Source organism: Nicotiana sylvestris, chromosome 9, assembly GCF_000393655.2.
Source record: "Nicotiana sylvestris chromosome 9, ASM39365v2, whole genome shotgun sequence".
NCBI classification, from domain to species: domain Eukaryota; kingdom Viridiplantae; phylum Streptophyta; class Magnoliopsida; order Solanales; family Solanaceae; genus Nicotiana; species Nicotiana sylvestris.
Genome location: NC_091065.1, coordinates 191,946,672 through 191,970,962, shown reverse-complemented (window position 1 = coordinate 191,970,962; position 24,291 = coordinate 191,946,672). Strand labels below are relative to the sequence as shown.

At 37.9% G+C, this 24,291-nt stretch overlaps 3 protein-coding genes across 4 annotated transcripts; 2 read left to right on the top strand and 1 right to left on the bottom strand.

The window, feature by feature from the left end:
* The first annotated feature begins 453 nt into the window (after window positions 1-453).
* LOC138878762 (uncharacterized) lies at window positions 454-1,875 on the top strand. Its single transcript, XM_070158455.1, has 2 exons — window positions 454-1,386; window positions 1,732-1,875. Exons 1-2 carry the CDS (start codon window positions 454-456, stop codon window positions 1,873-1,875), a joined length of 1,077 nt encoding a protein of 358 aa, XP_070014556.1.
* A 6,467-nt stretch (window positions 1,876-8,342) lies between these two features.
* Window positions 8,343-9,909, top strand: LOC104224251 (CBL-interacting serine/threonine-protein kinase 7-like). Its single transcript, XM_009775858.2, has one exon. It carries the CDS (start codon window positions 8,406-8,408, stop codon window positions 9,756-9,758), a length of 1,353 nt encoding a protein of 450 aa, XP_009774160.1. The 5' UTR covers window positions 8,343-8,405; the 3' UTR covers window positions 9,759-9,909.
* Window positions 9,910-11,610: 1,701 nt separating this feature from the next.
* LOC104224252 (acylamino-acid-releasing enzyme-like) lies at window positions 11,611-23,932 on the bottom strand. Of its 2 annotated transcripts, none has more exons than XM_009775860.2 (18): window positions 23,753-23,932; window positions 22,098-22,273; window positions 21,636-21,942; window positions 21,330-21,551; window positions 20,861-21,073; window positions 20,635-20,709; window positions 20,034-20,172; window positions 19,769-19,920; window positions 19,583-19,665; window positions 19,375-19,496; window positions 19,174-19,252; window positions 18,523-18,700; window positions 18,152-18,212; window positions 17,898-18,020; window positions 17,350-17,547; window positions 17,157-17,225; window positions 12,276-12,352; window positions 11,611-12,170 (listed from the first exon to the last, which is right to left on the bottom strand). In XM_009775860.2, exons 1-18 carry the CDS (start codon window positions 23,893-23,895, stop codon window positions 12,107-12,109), a joined length of 2,481 nt encoding a protein of 826 aa, XP_009774162.2. In that variant the 5' UTR covers window positions 23,896-23,932; the 3' UTR covers window positions 11,611-12,106. The 2 variants fall into 2 exon arrangements, with proteins under 2 accessions (XP_009774162.2, XP_009774163.2); XM_009775861.2 differs by having other exon boundaries at window positions 21,636-21,939.
* Window positions 23,933-24,291: the final 359 nt, after the last annotated feature.

Here is a 24,291-nt window from a genome sequence, read left to right as displayed (position 1 = left end):
CAAATCAACACAGGTTTGGTTCTCGGGAGTTGGTACCTCCCGCTCTACTGTCTCTCTTTTGGTGTTAGCTAAATTGATGTTACTTTGGTTCACAATAGTTCAATCATTCAACTAGTGTACTTGTAATCACTTGTTTCCTTCTAGTTTGATTCGTTGTTCGTTGTGCACTAGTGAGTCTTCTTGAGATTTGTCGTAAGTGTAGTGGCTGCAATTTGGGATGATAGATTAAGGGCATGTCCTCGGGTGGGGCAGAGTGTGGGGCCGGGCTCAGGGTGTGGGACGGGAGGTAGGGAAGGTAGAGGGGGCAAGGGAGCCTATAGGTTGAGAATCGGGTCATGGAACATAGGTTCGCTAACGAGTAAGTCTATAGAGTTGGCGAAGATACTTCGGAAGAGAAATATTAATACAGCGTGTGTCCAGGAGACTAGGTGGGTTGGATCGAGGGCGAAAAATATGGATGGGTATAAGTTATGGTACTCTGGAGTCCTGAGGGGTAAGTATGGAGTGGGTATCCTGGTAGATAACCATCTTAGAGATTTGGTGGTAGAGGTCAGACGGGTGAATGATAGACTAATGACTATTAAATTGGTGGTGGGTGAGTGTACTTTAAATGTCGTTAGCGCGTACGCGCCGCAAATAGGCTTGGATGAGGAGATTAAAAGGCATTTTTGGGAGGGGTTGGATGACATCGTTCGTAGTATTCCGCCTTCGGAGAGGTTATTCATAGGAGGAGATTTCAATGGTCATATTGGGTCGTCTGCAGCTGGTTATACCGAGGTGCATGGCGGCTTTGGTGTCGGGGAACGGAACGGAGGGGGCACTTCGCTGTTGGACTTTGCTAAGGCATTCCATCTAGTGATTGCGAACTCAAGTTTTCCGAAGAGGGATGAGCATTTGGTTACTTACAAAAGTTCGGTGGCGAAGACTCAGATTGACTATCTCCTCCTCAGGAGATGCGACAGAAGGTTGTGCGAGGATTGCAAAGTTATCCCAGGTCAGACCCTAGCAACGCAACATAGGCTTTTGGTTATGGACATTGGTATTAGGATAAGGAGGAAGAAGAGGCCAGTACGAGGCCGTCCGAGGATTAGGTGGGGCGCCTTGACTAAGGATAAAGCTCAGGAGTTGGAAGGAAGGTTATCGGCAATGGGAGCATGGAGAAGTAGTGGGGACGCAAACACTATGTGGTTGACGACGGCTGATTGTATAGGGAAGGCGGAGAGAGAAGTGCTAGGGATATCTTCGGGCCGCACCGGTGGCCAAAAAGGAGACTGGTGGTGGAATGCAGTTGTCCAAGATAAAGTGGAAGCGAAGAAGGCGGCGTACCTGCAGTTCGTATGGAGCTCTGGAGAGGAGGAGAAGAGAGCGAACAGTGAGAGATATAAGGTAGCTAGGAAGGAGGCGAAGATGGCAGTAATGGAGGCTAAGACGACAAATTTTGCTCGTCTGTATGAGGAACTAGGGAACAAAGGAGGGGAGAAGAAGTTATTCCGACTCGCTAAGGTTAGAGAGAGGACGGCTCGGGATCTGGACCAAATAAGGTGCATAAAAGATGATGACGACAAAGTTTTGATGGGGGATGACCAGATTAAGAGGAGATGGCAGACCTACATTCATAAACTTCTAAATGAAGAAGAGGATCAGGATATTGTGCTAGGTGAATTGAGGAATGCCAACAACCCCCATGAATTAAGTTATTGTAGGGACATTGAGGTCGATGAGCTCATGTAGGCAATGCGTAAGATGAGGAGGGGCAGAGCTACCGGGCCAGACGAAATTCCGGTTGAACTTTGGAGGTGTGTGGGTAGAGCAGGCTTGGAATGGCTTACTGGGTTGTTTAATATTATATTCAAGACTAATAAGATTCCTGAATAGTAGAGGTGGAGTACAATGGTTCCGTTATATAAGAACAAAGGCGATGTTCAGAGCTGTAACAACTATAGGGGTATCAAATTATTGAGTCATACCATGAAAGTCTGGGAGAGAGTGGTAGAAATGAGAGTGCGAAGGACGGTGTCTATTTCAGATAAACAGTTCGGGTTCATGCCGGGCGATCTACCACAGAAGCTATCCACCTTATTAGGAGGATGATGGAACAATACAGGGATAAGAAGAAGGATCTCCACATGGTATTTATCGATCTAGAGAAAGCGTACGACAGGGTTCCTAGGGAGGTCCTATGGAGATGTCTAGAGGTTAAAGGGGTCCTGGTTGACTACATTAGGGTGATTAAAGACATGTATGATGGAGCTAAGACTCGGGTTAGGACAGTAGGAGGCGACTCCGACCATTTTCCGGTTGTTACGGGGTTGCACTAAGGGTCTGCATTCAGCCCTTTCCTATTTGCCCTGGTGATAGATGCCATAACACATCATATTCAAGGGGAGGTGCCATGGTGCATGTTATTTGCTGATGATATAGTCCTAATTGACGAGACATGACGCGGCGTCAACGAGAGGCTAGAGGTTTGGAGACATGCCCTTGAGTCTAAAGGTTTCAGGCTGAGCAGGACGAAGACGAAATACCTCGAGTGCAAATTTGGGGCCGAGCCGACGGAAGCAGGAGTGGAAATGAGGCTCGACTCTCAAGTCATCCCTAAGAGGGATAGTTTCAAGTACCTTGGGTCAGTTATTTAGGGGACCGGAGAGATCGACGAGGATGTCACACATCGTATAGGGGTAGGCTGGATGAAGTGGAGGTTAGCAACGGGAGTCTTGTGTGACAAGAAAGTTCCACCGTTACTAAAAGGTAAGTTTTATAGAGCAGTGGTTAGGCCTGCTATGTTGTATGGGACCGAGTGTTGGCCGGTTAAAAATTCACACATCCAGAAGATGAAAGTAGCAGAGATGAGGATGATGAGGTGGATGTGCGGGCATACAAGGATGGATAAGATTATGAATGAAGATATTCGAGAGAAGGTGGGTGTGGCCCCCATGGAGGACAAGATGTGGGAAGCAAGACTCAGATGGTTCGGGCACATTCAGAGGAGGAGCATTGATGCACAAGTGAGGAGGTGTGAGCGACTGGCTGTGGTGGACACGATGAGAGGTAGAGGGAGACATAAGAAGTATTGGGGGGAGGTGATCAGGCAGGACATGGCATGACTTAGGATTTCTGAGGACATGGCCCTTGACAGGGAATTGTGGAGGTCGAGCATTAAGGTTGTAGGTTAGGGGGAAGTTTGTGAATATTACTACAGCGCACTAGATGCAGACTAGCCATTTAGGAGTTAGACTTAGGATGCTACTGATCAGCTACTAATGCAGGGCTATATCTGTTGGATATTAGTATACCTTACATCCTTTTCGTATTTCCTATATTTCTTATATTGTTGCTATTTTGTTATTTTATGTTATGTATTTTATGTTATTTACTATGAGTCTATTGATAGTACTAATATATTGTCTCTTGTTGCTCTCTTGAGCCGAGGGTCTCCTGGAAACAACCTCTCTTCCTCTCGGGGTAGGAGTAAGGTCTGCGTACATATTACCCTCCCCAGACTCCACTTGTAGGATTATACTGGAATGTTGTTGTTGTATTTCATAGTGGACACTGATTAATAGTAAAGGTTTAACATTAGTTATGCCCTCAGTGATGAGCACAAAACAAGACTTGATGATTTCTTCTTTAAACACTAAAATATAATAAAGGTTATTATATTCATGGAAGGGGAGTGACCATTTGGGCCAATAAACAAACGAAATTAGATTTTCTTGTCAATGTCAAGAATATGTCCTTTAGAAAAAAGTTGTATTAGATTCGAGTATAACAACTTTAATGGAGACAAAGGAAAAGACCATAATTAAATTTTAATAATTTACATATTAGTGACTCTTGAGAGGCACCAAAAGATGCTCTATCTATATGCCAAGTAAAATTAGATTTGATAGCTATAAAGAATTATGTTTTGGCTCCACATAAAGTAATTTTTACTAATAAAGTCTGGACCATTTGGAGTATGTTAATTTAGTTCTAATTGGCGTATGCAAGCATTTTTGTAAGCAGTGTCAAATTTTAAAAAAGTGAACAAATAAACATTACAAGAAAATAGGACTACGATCGTCATAAGTCACATAAATGTCACAAAATCATTTACCGACATTTATTTGATATTTATATTAAATGTCGTAAATTTTGATATCGGGAATTTTCCGACATTTAAATTAATGTTGGCAAATAAATAGTAACACTTATCAACGACTTTTATCAAAATGTCACCTATTTGAATATAAGCTCAATAAAGTTGTGACATATAAAGAAATGTCACCAAATATTATTCGTCATTTCGTCATATATAGAAATGTCGGTAAATTATCTTTGGTCAACAGCTTTTTTTCTTTATATACATAGAGAACATTAGCTTTTCATACATTTCAGTTATTCATATAATTTTGAGAATTATCAGTAGTATCTGTCATGTTTAGAGTTCTAAATCAATCTAAGAACAATTTAAGAATAATCAGTAGTATCTGCTAATTAAGCACCGACTCTGAATTTGATAAATTGATCCTAATGGTAGAAAGGTATATGAAAAGAGTCCAATAGAAGATGGCAAAAATTCCTAGAAGATTGCTGCGATTTCATGAGAACCTTACCAATTTTATGAATGCGAGACGACGACATCAGTTATTTGGGTCTGAGAAAAGGGGAAGTTTTGTAGCGTTTTCGAGATAAAATAGTAGACGCCCTTATACTTAATATATTTTAAGTTTAAATGTAAGCAAATTTCCTTCATTAGTTATAAATGTCAGTAAATACCGACTAATATAGCTACATTTCAATTAAAAGTCACAATAATTGTGTCATTTCTTACCAAATGTCATTGATTTTACGACATTTGTAAATAAGTGTCATAAAATTAGTCCTTTTCCGACATTTATTTCACATGTCGTTGATTAAATGTCGTTGTAGCCCTCTTTTCCTGTAGTGAAATAAATCGCTATAATGATAAATGGTATTAATTTTTATATTTATACACATATTTTCGACGAAGCAGTTTTACGTGACATCGCATGGGACAAAGTACCTACGCCCTTCTTAAGACCAACATTCTCTCTCTCATTCACAGACAAGTGTGGGGGTGAAGGGTGTTACATGGGGTACAACAAATGATTTTGTGTTGGGCTCGTAAACAAAGTCTAGTTTAGAAAGTTGATAAGAAGAAAAAGTTACATATAGATATAGTTATTAATATTAATAGCTGAAGTGGAGTATTAGTGTAACTAGTAAAGTTATTGTTATGTGACTAGGAAGTCACGGGTTCGAGCCGTGAAAATAATTTCTTATAGAAATATAGGGTAAGGTTGCGTACACTAGACTCTTGTGGTCTGACCCTTCTCCAGATCCCGCATATAGCTAGAGCTTAGTGCATCGAACTGCCCTTTTAATACTAGCTATTATCAAACGTTTATTCTATTTTCACAAGCAGCCGCGTCGATGGTTCGACATATCAGCCAAAAACATACGGGCCTTGTTCTTTTACTTAATTAAAATAGTAGAGAGAGAACAAAGGGGCAGTCAACATTTAACAATTACTATTAAAGATCTGCATATTAATTTATAATAGTTACAGTTTGCATGCTCAAACACGCCGTGGCGAAGCCAGAAATGTTTTCAAGGGTATTCAAACTTGAAAGAAGTAGAAAAAAATTCCGACAAAAAGTGTTCAATATAAGTTTTATATATTTAAAATCAATATTTTACTTATATACATTGTAATTTTTCGTAGTTTTTCGGCGAAGGATGGTCAGTTGACCATCCTTTGCTCAAGGTGGCTTCGCCCATGCAACCACGTCATCTAAAACCCATAAAATTTAAATTATGATTCTGCATTTGATTACTCCAACTAAGCATCTGAAATTATAAGCTGGAATTAGCAATGCATGTAACCAGGAGATCACGAGTTCAAACAGTGGAAACAATCTCTTACAAAAATACGGGATAAAGGTTACATACAATAGATCCTTATGGTTCGATTTTTTCCCGAACCCCGCACATAACAGGGAATTAATGTACCGGAATAAAATGTGCGGCGTGCATGTTGTGACTCTGATAAAGGAACATAAAGGAAATAGGCAGGGAAGTCCCACAACTACTCTTCAAATTAATTAAAAGCAAACATATTCTCTTATGACTTTGACCATTACTAAAAAGCAAGTTGAACAATGGAAACTAATACGAAACCTTCCATAGTGCTAATTAAAGTTGCTATAAATATCTCCTAGAGTCACGTAAAGGTGTTGCATGTCTATTTGTCACGACTTGAAAAAGGCTTAAAGGCGGGGATGGAATTAGGAATTTTTTTAAAAGTGTTCAAATTTAGAAGAAGCGAAAAAAAATTCCGATAGAGTGTTCAATATGTGTTATATACTTCTAAAACGCAATATTTTATTAATATACACAATGTAAGTTTTCGATGATTAACCACCCTTATGACCATATGACTTCGCCACTGGTTAAAGGAACCATCAAGAGATGTAGCGGGATGAATGTTATCCCTCCATTAGAGGCGAACTTAGGATTTGGCGGTCGCAGGACACCATGACATTCAATGTAAATTTATTACTGGTTATAAAGATTGGTACAGGAGCCTACGCTAATTATATCTGACTATTTCTTGAAGACATTTGCAAGTATATAAAAATTTTGCCGAAGTTTCTGGGTGCATGTGACCCCTATTCTTATAGTATGCGTCTGCCTCTATCCTTAATCAGAACTCTCGAGTTTTAGCACGAAAAATAAAAATTCTTTGGTAGGGAGCGTTTCACCGGATTAGTCGAGTCAATAGTTATCGCATATCTCATGTTTATAAAATAAATAAAAAAAGAATTTGTAATTTCACTATCTACTTTGCATATTCTTATCTGTCACCAACTTTCAGTGGCAAATTGTTTATACTTGAACTTTAAAAAGTAAATGAAGCTGGTGACATACGTTATTTAAAAAAAAGTGAAAGTGACGGATTTTAAAGAATATATTCAGAGAAAAATATCTACCTTAGAACTTTGATGATTAACTTATTATGGAAGTGGAGATGATTTATTAAAAAATGTATTAAAAAATAAGTGCATATTATGTAAGAAGATATCAGATTCAAGTTAAAGTAATCAAGAGATAATTAAAAACATCATGTGCTCTATTTGTTATTAAGAAATAGCCCAATCTTTTTATTTAAAAACGTACATCTTTTGTAAAGACAAACATTTTTTTTGGTTAGATATGTAAAGACAACATGATTTGGACATAAGAAATGACAAGTTGCTCCAATATGGATTTACACCAATAATTTTATTAATGATGCTATGTAATTCACTAAGATCAATCTTTTACATCCATGATCTTATCTGTTTTTTTATCCGTGTTTGATATCTACTTTAGGGCTCGACTATTTAGATTCGTCGCGAAAGGTTTTATTTTGGGATAAAACATTCCTTATCAAAGGTGACTTTATATCTCAGAGATATTTACTATTCCGCCACAACTTTTGAGTGATGACCTTGCTCTTATCATGCCTTGTGCAATATTTTTCTACTTAAAAGCTACCGTTCTAATAACTCCAACAAGTGGAAATTAAAAATTTGCACTATTTATTTTGTCACTTTTTTGCCTTTTTAAGGAAATTAATTTATTTGCGAGTGGAATTAGACGTCGATAATCTCACTTATTGGGGGTCTGGAGAGGGTAGTATGTATGCAGACTTTACCCCGACCTTGGGGTAAAAAGGCTATTTCCAAATAGACCGTCGACATCCTTCCCTCCAAGAACTTCCCACCTTGCTTTTGGGGAGATTCGAATTCACAACCTTTTAGTTGGAAGTGGAGATTGCTTACCATCAGAGCAACCCCTCTTGTCTTCCAAAAAGATCAATATATTTTAAAATTAAAATTCCTTGATTCTATTATTTACATTTTGCCATTAATAACCGTCTTATAGAAATAACTGACATATTTAAGAGTATAAGTTTATTGAAGCATATTATACGCAAGCTTATGTTTGGAAAACATTTATTTAAATAACTCTGTGTCCAGTTAGACATTGTAATAAAAATATAAAATAACAAGCATGCAGTATTTTTCTTCTTTAAAAAGATTGATTTTTTAAATAAAAATCAGTCTGTGTATTTTTGTTGAAACAAGTCAAGTTTTTTTTTAAAAGATTATTTTTTATTTATTTATTTAGGACTTTAAAAGTTTTCACATAAATATCTTTTTAATTTTATTTATAGTTTTTGGTAAAAGCAAGTTGAAGAAACGCGGTTAAAACTGAAAAATTATTATCTGGAAAATAAAGTAAAACAGCTTATATCCAGTGATGATACTCTTTTCTCCTATAAAACCAACACAAATACCCCCTCCTCTGCCACCCCAGTTTTTCTATTTCTCCTCCATCCACGCGCCGCCGTAGGCATGGACGCAAAATGCACCCAACCACCCTCCTCCGCCCTGAAACTCCGACGAACCACCAGCGCCGATGGTAGTGGAACCGGAACCATCATACTCGGCAAGTATCAACTTGGCCGTCTTTTAGGCCGTGGTAGCTTCGCTAAAGTCTACCACGGCCGTTGTTTAAACAATAATAGTAACATCGCCATTAAAGTTATTGACAAAACCTCCATTTCGGATCCTTCAATGGAGCCTCGGATCATCCGCGAAGTCTCCGTTATGACACGTGTCAATGATCATCCCAACATCATCCAACTCGACGAAGTTTTGGCTACAAAAACCAAAATCTACTTAATCATGGAGATCGCCACAGGCGGCGATCTCTATGCTAAGCTGAACCGTCGCGGTCGGTTCTCTGACTCGACCGCGCGGTTTTATTTTCATCAGTTGGTCTCAGCCCTCCACTTTTGTCATCAAAATGGCGTGACTCACCGCGACATCAAGCTTCAAAACCTTCTCCTCGACCAAAACAACAACCTCAAAATCTCCGATTTCGGGCTCTCCGCCTTGCCCGAACAATTAAACAATGGCCTCCTTCATACGGCTTGTGGAACTCCAGCTTATACGGCACCAGAGGTAGCTTATAGAAAAGGATACGATGGCGCAAAGGCGGATTCGTGGTCTTGTGGGGTTATTTTATTTGCATTTCTCTCTGGATTCCTACCATTTGATGATAGCAATATATCAAACATGTACCGTGCAATACACCGTCGCGTATTTAAGTTTCCTGATTGGGTTTCAAAACCAGCTCGGAATATAATAAAGCGACTACTTGATCCTAACCCAAGTACCAGGTTAAGTATTGAGGAATTAATGAATCTTTCGTGGTTCAAGAAATCCGGGCTGAAACAAGGAGAATCCAATCGTCAGCAGAAATTCGATGAATGTATGTATGAAAAAGAGTGTAAAAACTTGGGCAGGGTTAATGCGTTTGATATAATATCAATGTCATCTGGGTTGGATTTATCGGGTTTATTTGAAGTTGGAATGAGTAATAAAAAGATGAGGTTTACGACGAGAGCAAAAATTGGGGAAGTTGAAGAGAAATTGATGAAAATTGGAAAAGAAAGAGGGTATAAAGTGGAAAGAGGGAAAGGTGGGGGAATTGAATTGGTTAAAGGGAGAGTTGTTTTAATGGTGGAAATTTGGGAGGTGGCAATGGAGTTGTTGCTGGTTGAGATTAAGGTTGTTAATGGTGGATTGGAATTTGAGGATTTTCAATGGGAGGAATTAAAAGTTCGGTTGCAGGATATAGTAGTTTCATGGTACACTAATGGATCCGTTGCGGCGGATGCCGGAGGCGGAGTTGTACATTGATAGCCATCTCTAGTACTTTTAAATGTTTAGGCACATTGCTAGTAATAGCAACTTTGTTCTGCTTGAGAGTTAAAAATCTTTTATTTAGTCTTTGAATATGATTTTGTAAATGAAAAATTCTCTTCTTGAGGTTGCACAATGTTTTTCTCTAGTTGTTCATATTCGTATATATATTTGATAGGAATTTTCATAAAACACTACAGTTTAGATCCTAATTACTACTTGTAATAATAGTTTGCCCAACTATTATTCGCACCTATTGTTCAATATTACCAACTTGTGCCACTTGCAACAATTATCTTACAACAATTTCACGTATAATACTACAAGGTGTAACATCGTCGTAATATAACATTGCGAAGCGTAACATCATCGTAATGTTATATTGCGAAGCGTAACATCATCGTAATGTTATATTGCAAAGCATAACATCATCGTAATATTACTGCAAGACGTAACATCATCGTAATATAATATGCGGAACATAATATCGGTTACTAAAGCAAGTTTAAATACGAAAATGCAAAAAAAAATAGAATGCTTTCATTGAGAGTCAAACTCAAGGCCTCTGCTTATTTAAGCAGGTGGTCTAACCAATTGAGATGCAAGAGCTTGTTGCTTTATTGTTTCAGTTCAAAACATTTGATTTCTTGTTTCAGTACTTTCAGGTAGATTTGCCATAAAATTCAAATATATTCTCGAATGGTAATTTTCTAAGAGTATAACTAAGAATGGTAAATACAATGTATATATTTGATGTGTCGGACGTAAATTTTCCTATATTAAGATATACTTACTAGTTGAACCTATGATATCACCCTCAATGATGAGAAATAATTGTCATTTCTACTTGTCCAAATTCAAGAACAAACTTATTAAAAAGTAAATTTTGAGTAAGCCAATAGAAGAATCATGAGCAATTCGTAACACTTCCGTAGAAAGTTCAATTTAATTTCTTCAAAATATAATGAACTTTCAAAATGACAGTAGCAATATGTTCTTAGTGAAAAGCTAAAATATCCAAAGATGAATGTGTACTTACCAATTGATGAGGAAAAAAATAAAGCAAAATATATTGTGTTATCGAGATTGGCGAAAAACAACAACAATAATATAACCAGTATAATTTTACAAGTGAAATCTGGGGAAAATAATGTATACGCAGACTTTATCCCTACCTTACAAATGTAAAGAGGTTGTTATCAATAGACCTCAGAAGCTCAAGGAAGACCACCGATTCCATTAAATATTTATAAATATTTAGAAAATTTCCTAATACGTATACCGAGTTTGGGCAAAAATCATTGAATTAGGGAACCACATTGTATATCTACGTGTTAATATAAAAAGCAACGAATATTTTAACAACATCGGCCTTCTTAGCTCAGTGGTAGAGCGCGTGGCTTTTAACCACATTGAATATTTACGTGTTAATATAAAAGGCAAAGAATGTGTTACCAACATCGGTCTTCTTAGCTCAGTGGTAAAGCGCGTTGCTTTTAACATGTTTTGGAACATGTTAAAACAAAATAGTGTTTTTACCCTTTTCGAGTTGTATAGAAAAGTTAATTTGGCATGGAAGACATTATCGTATTGAAGTTTAGAATTGGCCAAAAAATATATAAAATATGTATATATTTTACATATAATATATACCAATTATTATTTTTAGAGCGGCTAAAAATAAACATTTTTCTTTTCTTTTTATGTGATTATTACCCTATCCCGTCTCCACAATTAAAAGCATTTAGGCGCCCATAACTTTAAAATGTCAGGCACTGATTGCTAAAACAAACTTTTTGTTCGTCCGCAGTGATTGATTTAAGTTACACTATTTGAGTTGCAAAGTATATGACACAAAGATTATTCATTTTTATATATCTTAGAATTAGCTAAAGGAAACAAACTGATTTAATAAACCAAAAAATCCTCTGCAAAGATTTTAAAAAATTCTTGTCGAAGGAGTTGTATAGAAATCTCTACTCCTTTAACTATTTTTGCTTCCGTTGTCATTGGTTAAAGGAGCAAGTTTTTGATTTTCTGAAAACATCTCATCCAATTTCCAATTTTTTTTAAAAAAAAAAGATAGCCCGGTGCATTAAGCTTCCGCTATGCGCAGGGTCCGGGGAAGGGCCGGACCACAAGGGTCCGGTTTAATATTTGTTTTCTTAATAACCAAGAAATTCACGAGGACCAGAAGGCACGGTTCAAAACTTGATGAATAATGGGCTCGCCCCTTCTGCTCTTCTCACCACTTAAATACCCTGCTCCTCTGCTCTTCTGCTCTACTGGCAATATCAGCAGGAATGAATGTGGAAAGTCTTGGCTAAGACATGAATAGAATCAATCTATTTGCAGTACTTCTTAAACCACACTCCAATATTTAAAAAGCTTTCGAAGTCAGACTGTGGTCTGCAAAAGAGATGTAAACATAAGTTCAAAATATGAAAGTGAAAGAGTGAAATATGAAACTCAAGTACCAGATACTGCAATTTGATGGACATAAGACCACTTTACCTATCAATTGCATGCGTGTCCTCAGGGAACACAATGACTTTAACCTCCACTCCTTTCTCCTTCAGGGCTCGTGCATACTGTACGTAATAAGAGCGAAAAAAGCATACACTTTCTTAAGTTATACATTTTACAGAAATAAAACCAAAACTTAAAAAGCCAATAGTCATTCTGCTGCAACAAACATTACAGCTGTTAAGTAGTTAGTCATGTTTAGTGTTCCACATCGAGAAGTAGATGCCTATTATTATGTAATTACTGTATATAAATAGGGTTGGACAACACTTTAATCAATATAATTTTTTTCTCCCGTGCATTCTCACATGGTATCAGAGCTTCAGTGAGAAAATTATCGCTGTGCATCATCATTCCAGCGACTTCCGGGAAGAAAGACCTTGTTGCCATGCAATTTTCAAGCGACTTAAGAGGCTGTCTGTAACAAAATCACTTTCCGTTGGTGTTGTGCAAAAACCAATACCACCATGGATCCCCAAGGCTTCGGAGACCAAACCCCACCAAAGATATCCGACAACCGACCTCTCACGCGCCCTCACGCGCGGATCGGAAGTCTGATTTTCCGGCGAGTTCTTCCCCACGCGCCGGCGCGTGTGGCCTTTTCCAGGTCAGATTTCAAATTTTTTCTTTCAGACAGCTTGTTGCGTGGCCATTCCGAGCCTACCCGTGTCATTTTTCTTTATTCCGATCACTTTGAGATTTTTCCGGCAACTACACGGGCTTTCCAACAGCTACAGTGATTTTTCCGACAAGCTTCTTTTGGACAGATTATTCAGGAGATTATTCGGAGTCTTGTTATTTAAGTTTCATCAAATTCCGACAACCTTTTTATTTTTTCCGGCGTGAAGAAAATTTTTGCTTTTTCCGGCACAATATTATAATGACATTCATATCAGAAGCCTTTAACTCACAATCCGTTGGATCTAATGCATTGAATCCAATCCAGATGGTTTCTTTACCGGATTATATTGAGTTCCTTCAGTACAAAGCATGTAAACAGACATCTTCAGGGATAGCTTCCGTTGTTCAAACATATAGTAGCATGACTTGTGTCTCTCAATCTTCAACCTCTAAGTCTTGGGTCATTGATTCAGGTGTATCTGATCATATTTCTGGTAACAAATCTCTTTTTACTAGTATTTCATATTCTCAATCTCTTCCAACAGTCACAATGGCCAATGGGTCTCAAACCATGGCAACTGCAATAGGTCAAGCAAGCTCACTTCCTTCCTTACCTTTAGATTCAGTCCTTTATGTTCCCAATAGTCCTTTTAATCTCATAGTCGTTAGTCGCTTAGCCAAATCACTTAAATGCATTGTTTTATTTCTTGATGACCTTGTTTTTATACAGGAACACAATATGGGGCGGATCATTGATACCAGACGTGAATCAGATGGACTTTATTACTTTATCCTTGCAAAATCACATGGACTCGCATCCTGTTTTCCTTCAATAACTTATCTTGTTACCGATTCACCAGATTTATTAACGGTTAGGACATCCCAGTTTGTCAAAACTTCATAAAATGGTACCTAGTTTACCTCACTTGTCCACTCGAGAGTGAGTCATGTCAGCTCGGTAAGCATACCCGCTCCCATTTCCCTTAGCGTCTTGATAATAGAGCAGAGTCGCCTTTTACTTTAGTCCATTTAGATGTTTGGGGTCCTAACCGGGTCAGTTCTACCTTGGGATTCCGCTACTTTGTGAGTTTCATTGATGATTATTCCAAGTGCACTTGGATATTTTTGATGAAAAATCGATCTGAGTTATTTTCTATTTTCCAGACCTTCCACGCTGAAATTCAAAATCAATTTGGGGTTTCTATCCGCACATTTCGTAGTGATAATGCCCTAGAGTATTTGTCTTCCCCATTTCAGCAGTTTATGAACTCTCATGGGATTATTCGTCAAACACCTTGTCCGTACACATCTCAACAAAATGGGTTAGCTGAAAGAGAATAGACATCTTATTGAAACTGCTCGTACCCTACTCATATAATCTCATGCTCTGTTGCGTTTTGGGGGGGGATGCAGTTCTTACATCTTGCTATCTTATTAATCGTATGTCATCTTCAGCTATCCAGAATCAAGTTCCATTCTCTGTCTTGTTTCCCCACATACCTTTGTTCTCTCTTCCACCCCGTGTCTTTGGAAGCACATGTTTTGTTCATAACCATACTCTAGGAAAAGATAAGTTAGCTCATCGTGCTCTTAAGTGTGTATTTCTGAGTTACTCGAGAAAGCAAAAGGGGTGTCGATGCTATTCTCTTGACCTCCAGCGGTACCTTATGTCTGCTGATGTTACCTTCTTTGAAACTCAATCATACTTCACAGGTCCAGGTAATCACTTAGATATTTCTGAGGTGCTACCAGTTTCATCTTTTGGAGATTCAGTCACTATCTCCCATTCATCTTCCTCTACAACTCCAGCTCCACCACTTACTGCTCCAGTTGCAGCTCCTAGTCTAGTTCAACCTTCTGCAGCTCCACCACTCTGACTTATCATCGTCGTCCACGTCCAGCATCAGGCCCAGGTGATTCACGTCCTGCATCAGATTCTGCACCTACTGCGGACTTGTCTCCTCTTAGTCAACCAGTTGCACTCCGCAAAGGTGTACGATCCATTCTTAATCCTAATCCCCATTATGTCGGTTTAAGTTATCATCGTCTGCCATCACCTCATTATGCTTTTATATCATCTTTGTCCACTGTTTCTATCCAAAAGTCTACAGGTGAGGCACTGTCTCATCCAGGATGGCGACAGGCTATGATTGAGGAGATGTTTGTTTTACATGCGAGTGCCACTTGAGAGCTTGTTCCTCTTCCTTCAGGTAAGTCTACTGTTGGTTTTCATTGGGTTTATGCAATCAAAGTCGGCCCGGATGACCCGGAGTGACAATCAAAGTCTTGTTGCAAAAGGATACACTCAGATTTTTGGGCTTGATTATAGTAACACTTCCTCTCCCGTGGCTAAAGTAGCATTTGTTCATCTCTTCTTGTCCATGGCTGTTGTACGTCATTGGCCTCTTTATCAGTTAGACATTAAGAATGCTTTCCTCCACGGTGATCTTGAGGAAGAAGTTTATATGGAGCAACCACCTGGTTTTGTTGCTCAGGGGGAGTCTAGTGGTCTTGTATGTCGATTGCGCATGTCATTATATGGTTTGAAACAGTCCCCTCGAGCTTGGTTTGGTAAGTTCAGCACAGTTATTTAGGAGTTCGGCATGACTCGTAGTGAAGCTGATCACTCTATGTTTTATCGGCATTCTGCTCCTAATATGTGTATTTATCTGGTGGTTTATGTTGATGATATTGTTATTACTACAATGATTAGGATGATATTACTAATCTGAAGCAACATCTCTTTCAGCACTTCCAGACTAAGGATCTGGGCAGATTGAAGTATTTTCTAGGTATTGAGGTCGCTCAGTCTAGCTCAGGTATTGTTATTTCACAGCGGAAGTATGCCTTAGACATTCTTGAGGAGACGGGAATGATGGGTTGTAGACCTGTAGACACTCCTATGGATCCGAATGCTAAGCTTCTGCCTGGACAGGGGGAGCCTCTTAGAGATCCTACGAGATATAGGAGGTTGGTTGGCAAATTAAATTACCTCATAGTGACTAGACCTGACATTTCTTTTTCGGTGAGTGTTGTAAGTCAGTTTATGGATTCTCCCTGCGATAGTCACTGGGATGCAGTTGTTCGCATTCTTCGATATATAAAGTCAGCTCCAGGCAAAGGGTTACTATTCGAGGATCGGGGCCACGAGCAGATTGTTGGGTACACAGATGCTGATTGGGAAGGATCACCTTCTGATAGACATTCTATGCCTGGATATTGTGTTCTAGTAAGAGGTAATTTGGTCTCTTGGAAGAGCAAGAAACAGAATGTAGTTGCTCGATCTAGCGCCGAAGCCGAATATCGGGCCATGGCAATGGCAACGTGTGAGCTAGTTTGGATCAAGCAGTTGCTCAAGGAGTTGAAGTTCGGAGAAATCAGCAAGATGGAACTGGTGTGTGATAATCAAGTTGTTCTTCATGTTGCGTCAAATCCGATGTTACATGAGAGGAGTAAACACATTGAGATCGACTGTCACTTTGTCAGGAGATTGTTACAAAGTTCGTAAAGTCGAATGATCAGCTAGCAGATATTTTCACTAAGTCTCTTACTGGTTCTCGGGTTAGCTACATCTGTAACAAGCTCGGAACATATGATTTATATGCACCGGCTTGAGGGGAGTGTTAAGTAGTTAGTCATGTTTAGTGTCCCATATCGGGAAGTAGATACCTATTATAATGTAATTACTGTATATAAATAGGGTTGTACAACAATTTAATCAATATAATTTTTTTCTACTAACAACAACCATTAGACCACAATAGCTTAACTAGCTTATAAACAACAAAGTCACTCGCTTTCATCTCACAGATTTATGTGGTTCACTGAATCATATTGCTGATTGGGCATCTGCAGTATGAAATTTTTGGTCCACAAATGATAGGCACTTAACACATATCCTTTTACGACATTTGATCAGTAAGAACTAAGAAATTTGTAGCTTGCCTTAAAAATAAAGCCAGCAACTAGATTCCACAAAGATTTGATCATATTACGGATCGGTTCATAGTTGTTCAAAGAGAATCAGAAGGAAAATGAAATAGACGATGGACATACGTAAATACAAATTTTCCCATCCTAGATGTCACGTTAAAAAATGAACAAAGATATGCAACCAACAAAAGGTGCAATTAGGAAAGATGTTATGAAATGTCGATGGACTTTCATAACTACAAACTTGCTCATAACAATGAAACCTTATGTTCAACGAATAAAACAAGTAACTCGAAAGATGATAAGAAATCTTACTTGCAACCCCGTAGACATAGGTACACGGAGGTCCTTAGCACCTAACAAGACAAGTGTAGGAGTTTTGACCTACAAAATTCGTAAACACATAGATGTTGGAAATGGATTCAGAACAAAACCTTTCTAGAGAACTGATAGAAACACAAATTGTTTAACATGGAAGATCGCCTAGTCCCGATTTAACAGAGCATACCTTGGAGACGTGTGAAATTGGTGATTTTCTGTAAAAAGCATCAAGGTGTTCAACTGAAGTAGCCTCTGTAAAAATTGATTTTCCCTCATCTCCAAATGTCTCGGCATAGCACCAATCGGGTATATCAGATGTACCAACCATCAAAGCAAGGTTGCAAACAGGGTTCCTCGCAACTGCTGCTGCAAACTTATCTGGTGCCTGCAGAAATGTCAAGAAATACTCATTTTGGGATCTTTACACAAATAGCCAGCCGGATTCACAGTTTACTTCTCCTAGCGGGTATACGTAGATTGTACATACGGTTATACACATATTATACATGGATTACACGTATACAATATATCTGCCAGCTATTTTTAGTTTAAGCGATTGGGTGGACGGCTATTTAGGTTAATTCTTCTTTTAAAAGAAAAAGATAAGCTTGTCCAGCTTCCCTTTATGAAGAGCGACAAGTTTTTGTTGAACAAATTTGACAAGGACCATAAGTTCAGAAAAATGGATACATTTAGAAACAATAATGACAGTGATATCTTAGGAAATTGACAGACCTGGCCAATCAAGTGAGTCGTCAAAAATCCACCGTGGGAACCGCCGAGCACAGCTATTTTAGATGGATCTGCAAGTCCCTTTTCAATGACATGATCTATAGTAGCAAGCACATCACTAACATCCTGAAGATTAGGGAAAAAAGAGGAAGAAAGTCTTAGGTTCCAAATCCTTAATAGAATTATTATGAAAAGAGGAGCAATTCTATTTCATGAAACCTTTAAGTTAAGAGAATGAAAAGACGGTAAACAAGTACCTGTGATCCAATTTTACCAGGAAGAGATTGTACTGCTTCCTCACCAAACCCCAAGGAGCCTCTGAGAGGAGTGACAAAACTTAAAAGTTGCAAAGGGATATCATGAAAAGTTTCACGACCTATACTGTTGGTCTAGCACCTCATTATACATTACATTTTGTCGTCATGTTGCACGTCACCTTACATCTAAAAGAATAAATACACAGATGTCCAAATAAAAAATTACAAAAGGAAGGGATATCTCACGACCTATAATATCAGTCTAGCATCTCATATACGTTACTAGTATTTCACAGCCGGAGTTACCATGAATTTCAGCAACCATTTGAAGAAACAGAGGCATGAAGAAAGAAGTCAGTTCTGTTGCTTACCTGTAATTTACAATCAACAAGCTATAACCAAGTGAGGAAAGGAAAGCTAAGGACTTTGAGAAGCTTGACAGTAGAACAGAATGAGGACCCCCGTGAAGGACTACAATCAGCGGATCACACACATTACGGCTCTGAGACTTGGAGGATACAAAGATAGCCTCATACGGTTTGCTGGCACCTAACATTAATAAAACACATTGAAGATTAAAGTAGAAATATAGCAGAGATTAGTACTCTGGAAGGACCCAAGCAACTATTGTTCTGCAAATAATTTGGTATTACATAGACTCAAATGGTTATCAGGTTCAACATTTTTTTTTTCTTTTTGATAAATATAAGTAAGTGTGTTAAAGAAAAGCAGAAAGGGAGTTGTAGCCCATATACTGTCATATTTAACATTATTAATGCAGGAAACAAGTATTTGAACAATAGATCTGCTTCTGATCTATAGCACATTATGCAATCAAATTACCAAATTTGAAAAGCACATTAAGAAAGTGTCAAAACTATGTCCTATTTTCAGATCATTATCATAGAAAACAAATTATCAGTTACATGGACGCTGGAATATTAACTAAAACAGTTGCAGGAATAAATTAAATTAATCAAAGCTTTACGCTGACAAGTGAAGACTACGATGAGTTATATTACCTTTAGTAAGGTTCCCAGAGATATCCCTGACAGGAATCCTCATAATACTAAATTGGCGAGAAGACAACAAAGATGTAACCTGTGAGAATTATTGGGGACATTCAATTTCAGAAAAGCCTTCCTAACAAGTACATGCCTAACAGAACAGACTAAATGAAACAATAAATAAAAGAAAAAAGAAACAACAAAAAATAGACTGACCATTTCAGAGCATCTAGATATGGGGCTTGAAACATCTAACCAACTCCATGAGGCCTCTGCGGATGCCTTACGGACAAGGGACCCATACTTGATTGCAGGAACATCAACGGGACTACTACAGACTTTAACCCAAAAAAATGATACTCTTCGATTAATGGGACTACTATTACAGGAACCAGTATAAATTGAAATATACACCGACTCTTACCAGCTATGATGTTGTCACCATCTAGTGCGAGCACATTCCAAGAGAAGCTAGAGTCTCCAAGGCTAATGCGTGATATATTTCCACTATCATTTTTGACAAAGACACACTATAAACTTGTTGGTACGGGAAAAGAATTCAAAGAATGTCGTGATGCCATTCACATTGAATAACAAAATATTTGGTTACCTTATCACATTTACTGAAATTATTACTTGTGTGCTGCCCCAGATAGAAGATAAGATCATAGTATATCCATCAGAAATCCAAGGTTTACTAAGAACACTATAGCAATAAAGGCCGGGGAAGCAGCCATCTTCAGGACACATCACAACAGGAACCTGCAGTAGGATAAAGCTCGGAATCAAATATAATAATACTACTTTAAATGGCTAACAATGACTGGCTTCAAAGTGCTGATGCAAGTAATCAGAATCACAAAAAGTGAGTGTACCACATCAATAATTTTAGCATCTGGAGTTGGCTTTCCATTGAATGACCAATCAATCCTATGAAGTGAACCAGTTGCAGAATGTGCCCAAGAATCTACTGAACTTCTAGCGGACAAAAACAGAAGCAATTTTCCATCTGGACTGGAAATTTTATTGAAAGATTAATTAGTTCCATTTTATCAAGCAAAATACCTGCAGCTGTTAAATAACCTGAGGAAGCTGCAAGACTCCTTACATGGAACCTACTGATGTTTTAACGATTGTTATCTAAAGGAGAAAATCAAGGTAACAAGGACATGTCTCCACCAATTTCAGAAATTCATCTACACATCTGCTCTTCCTGTTTTTTTACATTATCTTTTTTTTTTACCCGTGGTGTTTGGAGCAACTTGCGCGCACCTCGACAAATACCCCAGGGTATGTGCTACCTTCGACCAGCATAGGTATCGAGTAACTCTGTCTACCAATGCTTGGACATAATGGAAGAAATTACCAAGTGTTTTTGGCTCGGCTGGGAGTTGAACCTAAGGCCTACCACTAGGTCATGCCATTGGGTGCTTATTTTTCTCCTTTTATTCTGGAGACCAGTAATTCAAGACAAACCTGAAACGAGGAAAGTAAGCACTGCTTATGCTTTGTGTCAGCTTAATTGGAGATACATTGTCAGCTGCATGAGTTCTGAAAGTGAGAAAATGTCAATAGAAATTAGCAAAATAGCATATATCAAATATAAAGGAATTCTCCACTAGCTAAGTCCTCTATATACATTCATCTAGAAAAAGACATTAATCCATAACATTTTCTTTTCTAGCAACTAACAAGTAATTACCCAGATTGATGGATGTCTGACTTTGAAAATGGAGCTCTAACAGCATATAAGGCACAAGGCCTGTTATAGCAATATTTTATGCCCAACTTTCTAGCATCTGAAGGCCACCCAACAAAAACCAAATATTGTTGAAATCCTTCAGTGGATGGAGCCCATTCAACTTGTCCGACACTCAGTGACTTCCCGATTCCTTCAACAGGACGTACTTCTCCACTGCACAAATTCATAATTAGAATTGATATCTAAAAACATCAAAACTAAAGGGGAGCTTTGGGGCAACAGATAAAGTTGTCGCCGTGTGACCAAGAGGTCATTGGTTCAAGCCACGGAAACAGCCTCTTGCAGAAATATAAGGTAAGACTGTGTACGGTAAGACCTAATGTGGTCGACCCTTCACCTGACCCTGCGCATAGCGGGAGCTAGAGCACCGGCTGCCCTTATATATGAGCAATATAATAAATAAACAGACCTGTTGACATTGATGATGAAAAGAGCAGGTTGTCTTTTTCCAGCATAGGTTTCCCCCCACTCCTCTTCCCAGTCCCCTTGACCTTTCCACTTACCACATTCCTTTTCTGTAGAATTCTCTTTCTTATAACCAAAAGTAGTAAATGTAGGCTTCGAGGGAGCCGGTTCCTCAGCGACATAAGCAATAAGAGTTTCATCGTTGTTCCACGATATTCCCTCAAACCTGCATTATCAAATATTAATGCACACTGAGTATGTGAATCCGGAAGTGAAGTAAGTAAAGTTAAGTGTTCATATAATAACTTACCATCCATCTGAATATACGGAGCCATGGACAGAGGCAGGAACCAAAAACTCCTTTTCCACCAGAGATTGACCCCAAATTTCAAATTTGGTCAGAGAATCATTTTCAGGATTTCGAACTACAAGAAGCTTTGAACCTGAAGGTGATGGGATCATCACAGAAACATTGGACATCTCAATAGGAAATGCAGCCCATTGAAAGTCCACACCATCTGAACTTTCTTTTGAAATATGACAAGATAATATGTATCTTCTCTTCTTGTTGGCTAGGAGATTTGGTTGGCTTATCGAGAACATACCCTGGGAACCTTCTTGTGCAGTGAAAAGTAACCAAAAAAAATGGTTATGATCTAGCAGCAGTTAAAGAATAAAGAAATATATTAAGTGGGAATGCAATAATTTAACTAGAACTACATCAGTTTTTTATCTACCAAACAAAGGGAATGAAGAATTAAAGAAATCATACCACCATCAGATGTGAAAGTCCATGCCTTATCAATGGTGGGGATGCTAGTGAAATCTTGGAGCAAACTAGATTGAGAAGAGTATTCTTCCTCAGTACTTGCATCCAACCCCAAAGGAAATTCTTTCTGGGAGCCGGCTCTTACATTGTTCATTGTGGAGAAATCTGAGAAACTTCGTCTAGAAAATAACATAAAAAAGGGACCATTCAAGAAAACAAATATGAAAGCATAGACCCCCTCTTCACCCATCCCTAGCGTTGATACATACAGAAGAAGAGAGTGTACATTTTTCATCTTGACAGTTTACATATTGTCATGAAAAGATTGGGTAACTGACTATGAAACAAACAAACAAGTATCTGAAGTTGGATTAATGAAAGTTCAAATGACCAAAAATGGGGCAAGTTTTGAGACCCGTCATCGACAGTGGCAGAGCCTTTTTTGAATATCCACTTGGTAAAATTCCTGACTGGTCATTGGGGTCTAAAGAAAGTCAAACAAATAACTAAATACCACATGAAGTGAATCTTCTTTTCCCACTATGCATTGGATAAATGGAACTTCCTTTTTCACTCTCTTTTTTGTATCCTTTTTTGGCTAATGTACAACTTGCTTCAAGTTAAACTAAGACCTTCAGAAGCAGTTCACAAGAATCAACACTTGCTCGAAATTTCATTGTTGTAATTTCCTTCTTGGATGGCACATTTAGCAAATACTCGCCATGCATATTACAACAACAACAACAACAACAACAAACCCAGTATACTCGCCCATGCATATTGAAAAGAAAAAATTCTTAAAAACAAACGCCTACAATATGCTAAGGTCAATGAATAGTTGTATTTGATTTCGAAAGACTAACATCAATATATAACAACTACCCTTTAGTTCGAAACAAGTTAAGTTCAGCTATAGCTATATGTATCCTCACTAACAAGCAACAATATACACTTCTTAGTTAATTCATATAAGCAAAATGGTCAATTGTAAATGTCATACTAGAACAAATAAAGTGGTTTTTTTTAATAGAACAGATAAAGTATTTACTTTTTTTAATAATACGGATAAAGTTTTTATCTTTTTTACTCCCACTGTCACATAAAATGTAACATCCTTTCTTTTCTAGTTTGTCCCAAAAAAATAGACCCAATTATATATTTAGAATTCAATTTAACTTTAAACTTTTCAGTTTACCTTTACTGAGAAAATGTATAGCCACAAAGTCTAATTTTTTTTAGATCACAAATTTCAAAAGTCTTATTTCTCTCATTAACTCCATATATCTAAAAATGAATGATAATTTAACTTAAACATCTCAAATTACCCTAAATGAGATTATTTCTAGCCACACACATCTTTATAACTTATTTTAGATCACAAGTTTCAAAAGTCTTATTTTTAACTTCGTGGCTGGTCAAACATCGCTACATAAATTCAGACTGAGGGAGTAATACTTATCAAAGTATAAATCCGATCTTTGTACCATATGAAACAAAATATGCACAAATTCAAAGTAACACATTTCTGCAAAATGAAAACTTGCAAAAAAAAATTAATTAGGCTTCAATAAGTGCTATCTGAATGTAATTTACAGTACTATACAAAGTTATAAGCATAAATTTGCAAAATTAGGACAGATAATGAAAGAGAATTTTACGAGTTTAGCCAATTGGGTCTGTAGGAAAGAGACTTGGGCTGCTTGGAAAAGCGATTTTTTACAGAGGAGAAAGGGCGTAGTAGCACTGAGCCGATGAAGTAGGTGTGTTTTGCAGCTAAGGGAAGAAATATATTATTCGTCATAGAATATGATTTTTACTATTCAATCAGATTGGCTCCCTTTTTTTAAGTTAAATTTTTTCAGATTGGTCCCTTTTAATGAGACTCAAGGTACATATATGTTGGCTGAATAGATAATTAAACACCTAAAGTTATCACTATTTTCATTTAGACACCTTAAGTATCTCTTGTTCGGATTGAACACCTATAATAAGTCTAAAGTTGACCAATCAGACACATTTTTCTGACAGTTGTGACGTGTAGAACACTCTTTGACTTTTGACTTTATGTTCCTAAGTGTAGTTTACCAACAAATCTACCACAATTAGTAGGTTTTTCTAAGTAAAAATATGAGATGAAAGTATGTATGAACTAAGGGTGTCTAATTTATGGGCTGGGCCGGGTAGGGAAAAGTTAAAA

Coding starts and splice junctions, on each gene's coding strand:
- LOC138878762 (XM_070158455.1), top strand. CDS start 454: ATGGATGGGTATAAGTTATGGTACTCTGGAGTCCTGAGGGGTAAGTAT. Junction 1,387..1,731: donor CGAACAGTGAGAGATATAAG/GTAGCTAGGAAG, acceptor GAGCTCATGTAG/GCAATGCGTAAGATGAGGAG.
- LOC104224251 (XM_009775858.2), top strand. CDS start 8,406: ATGGACGCAAAATGCACCCAACCACCCTCCTCCGCCCTGAAACTCCGA.
- LOC104224252 (XM_009775860.2), bottom strand. CDS start 23,895: ATGACGAATAATATATTTCTTCCCTTAGCTGCAAAACACACCTACTTC. Junction 18,021..18,151: donor CTGGTAAAATTGGATCACAG/GTACTTGTTTAC, acceptor CCTAATCTTCAG/GATGTTAGTGATGTGCTTGC. Junction 12,171..12,275: donor GACACGCATGCAATTGATAG/GTAAAGTGGTCT, acceptor TCTCTTTTGCAG/ACCACAGTCTGACTTCGAAA.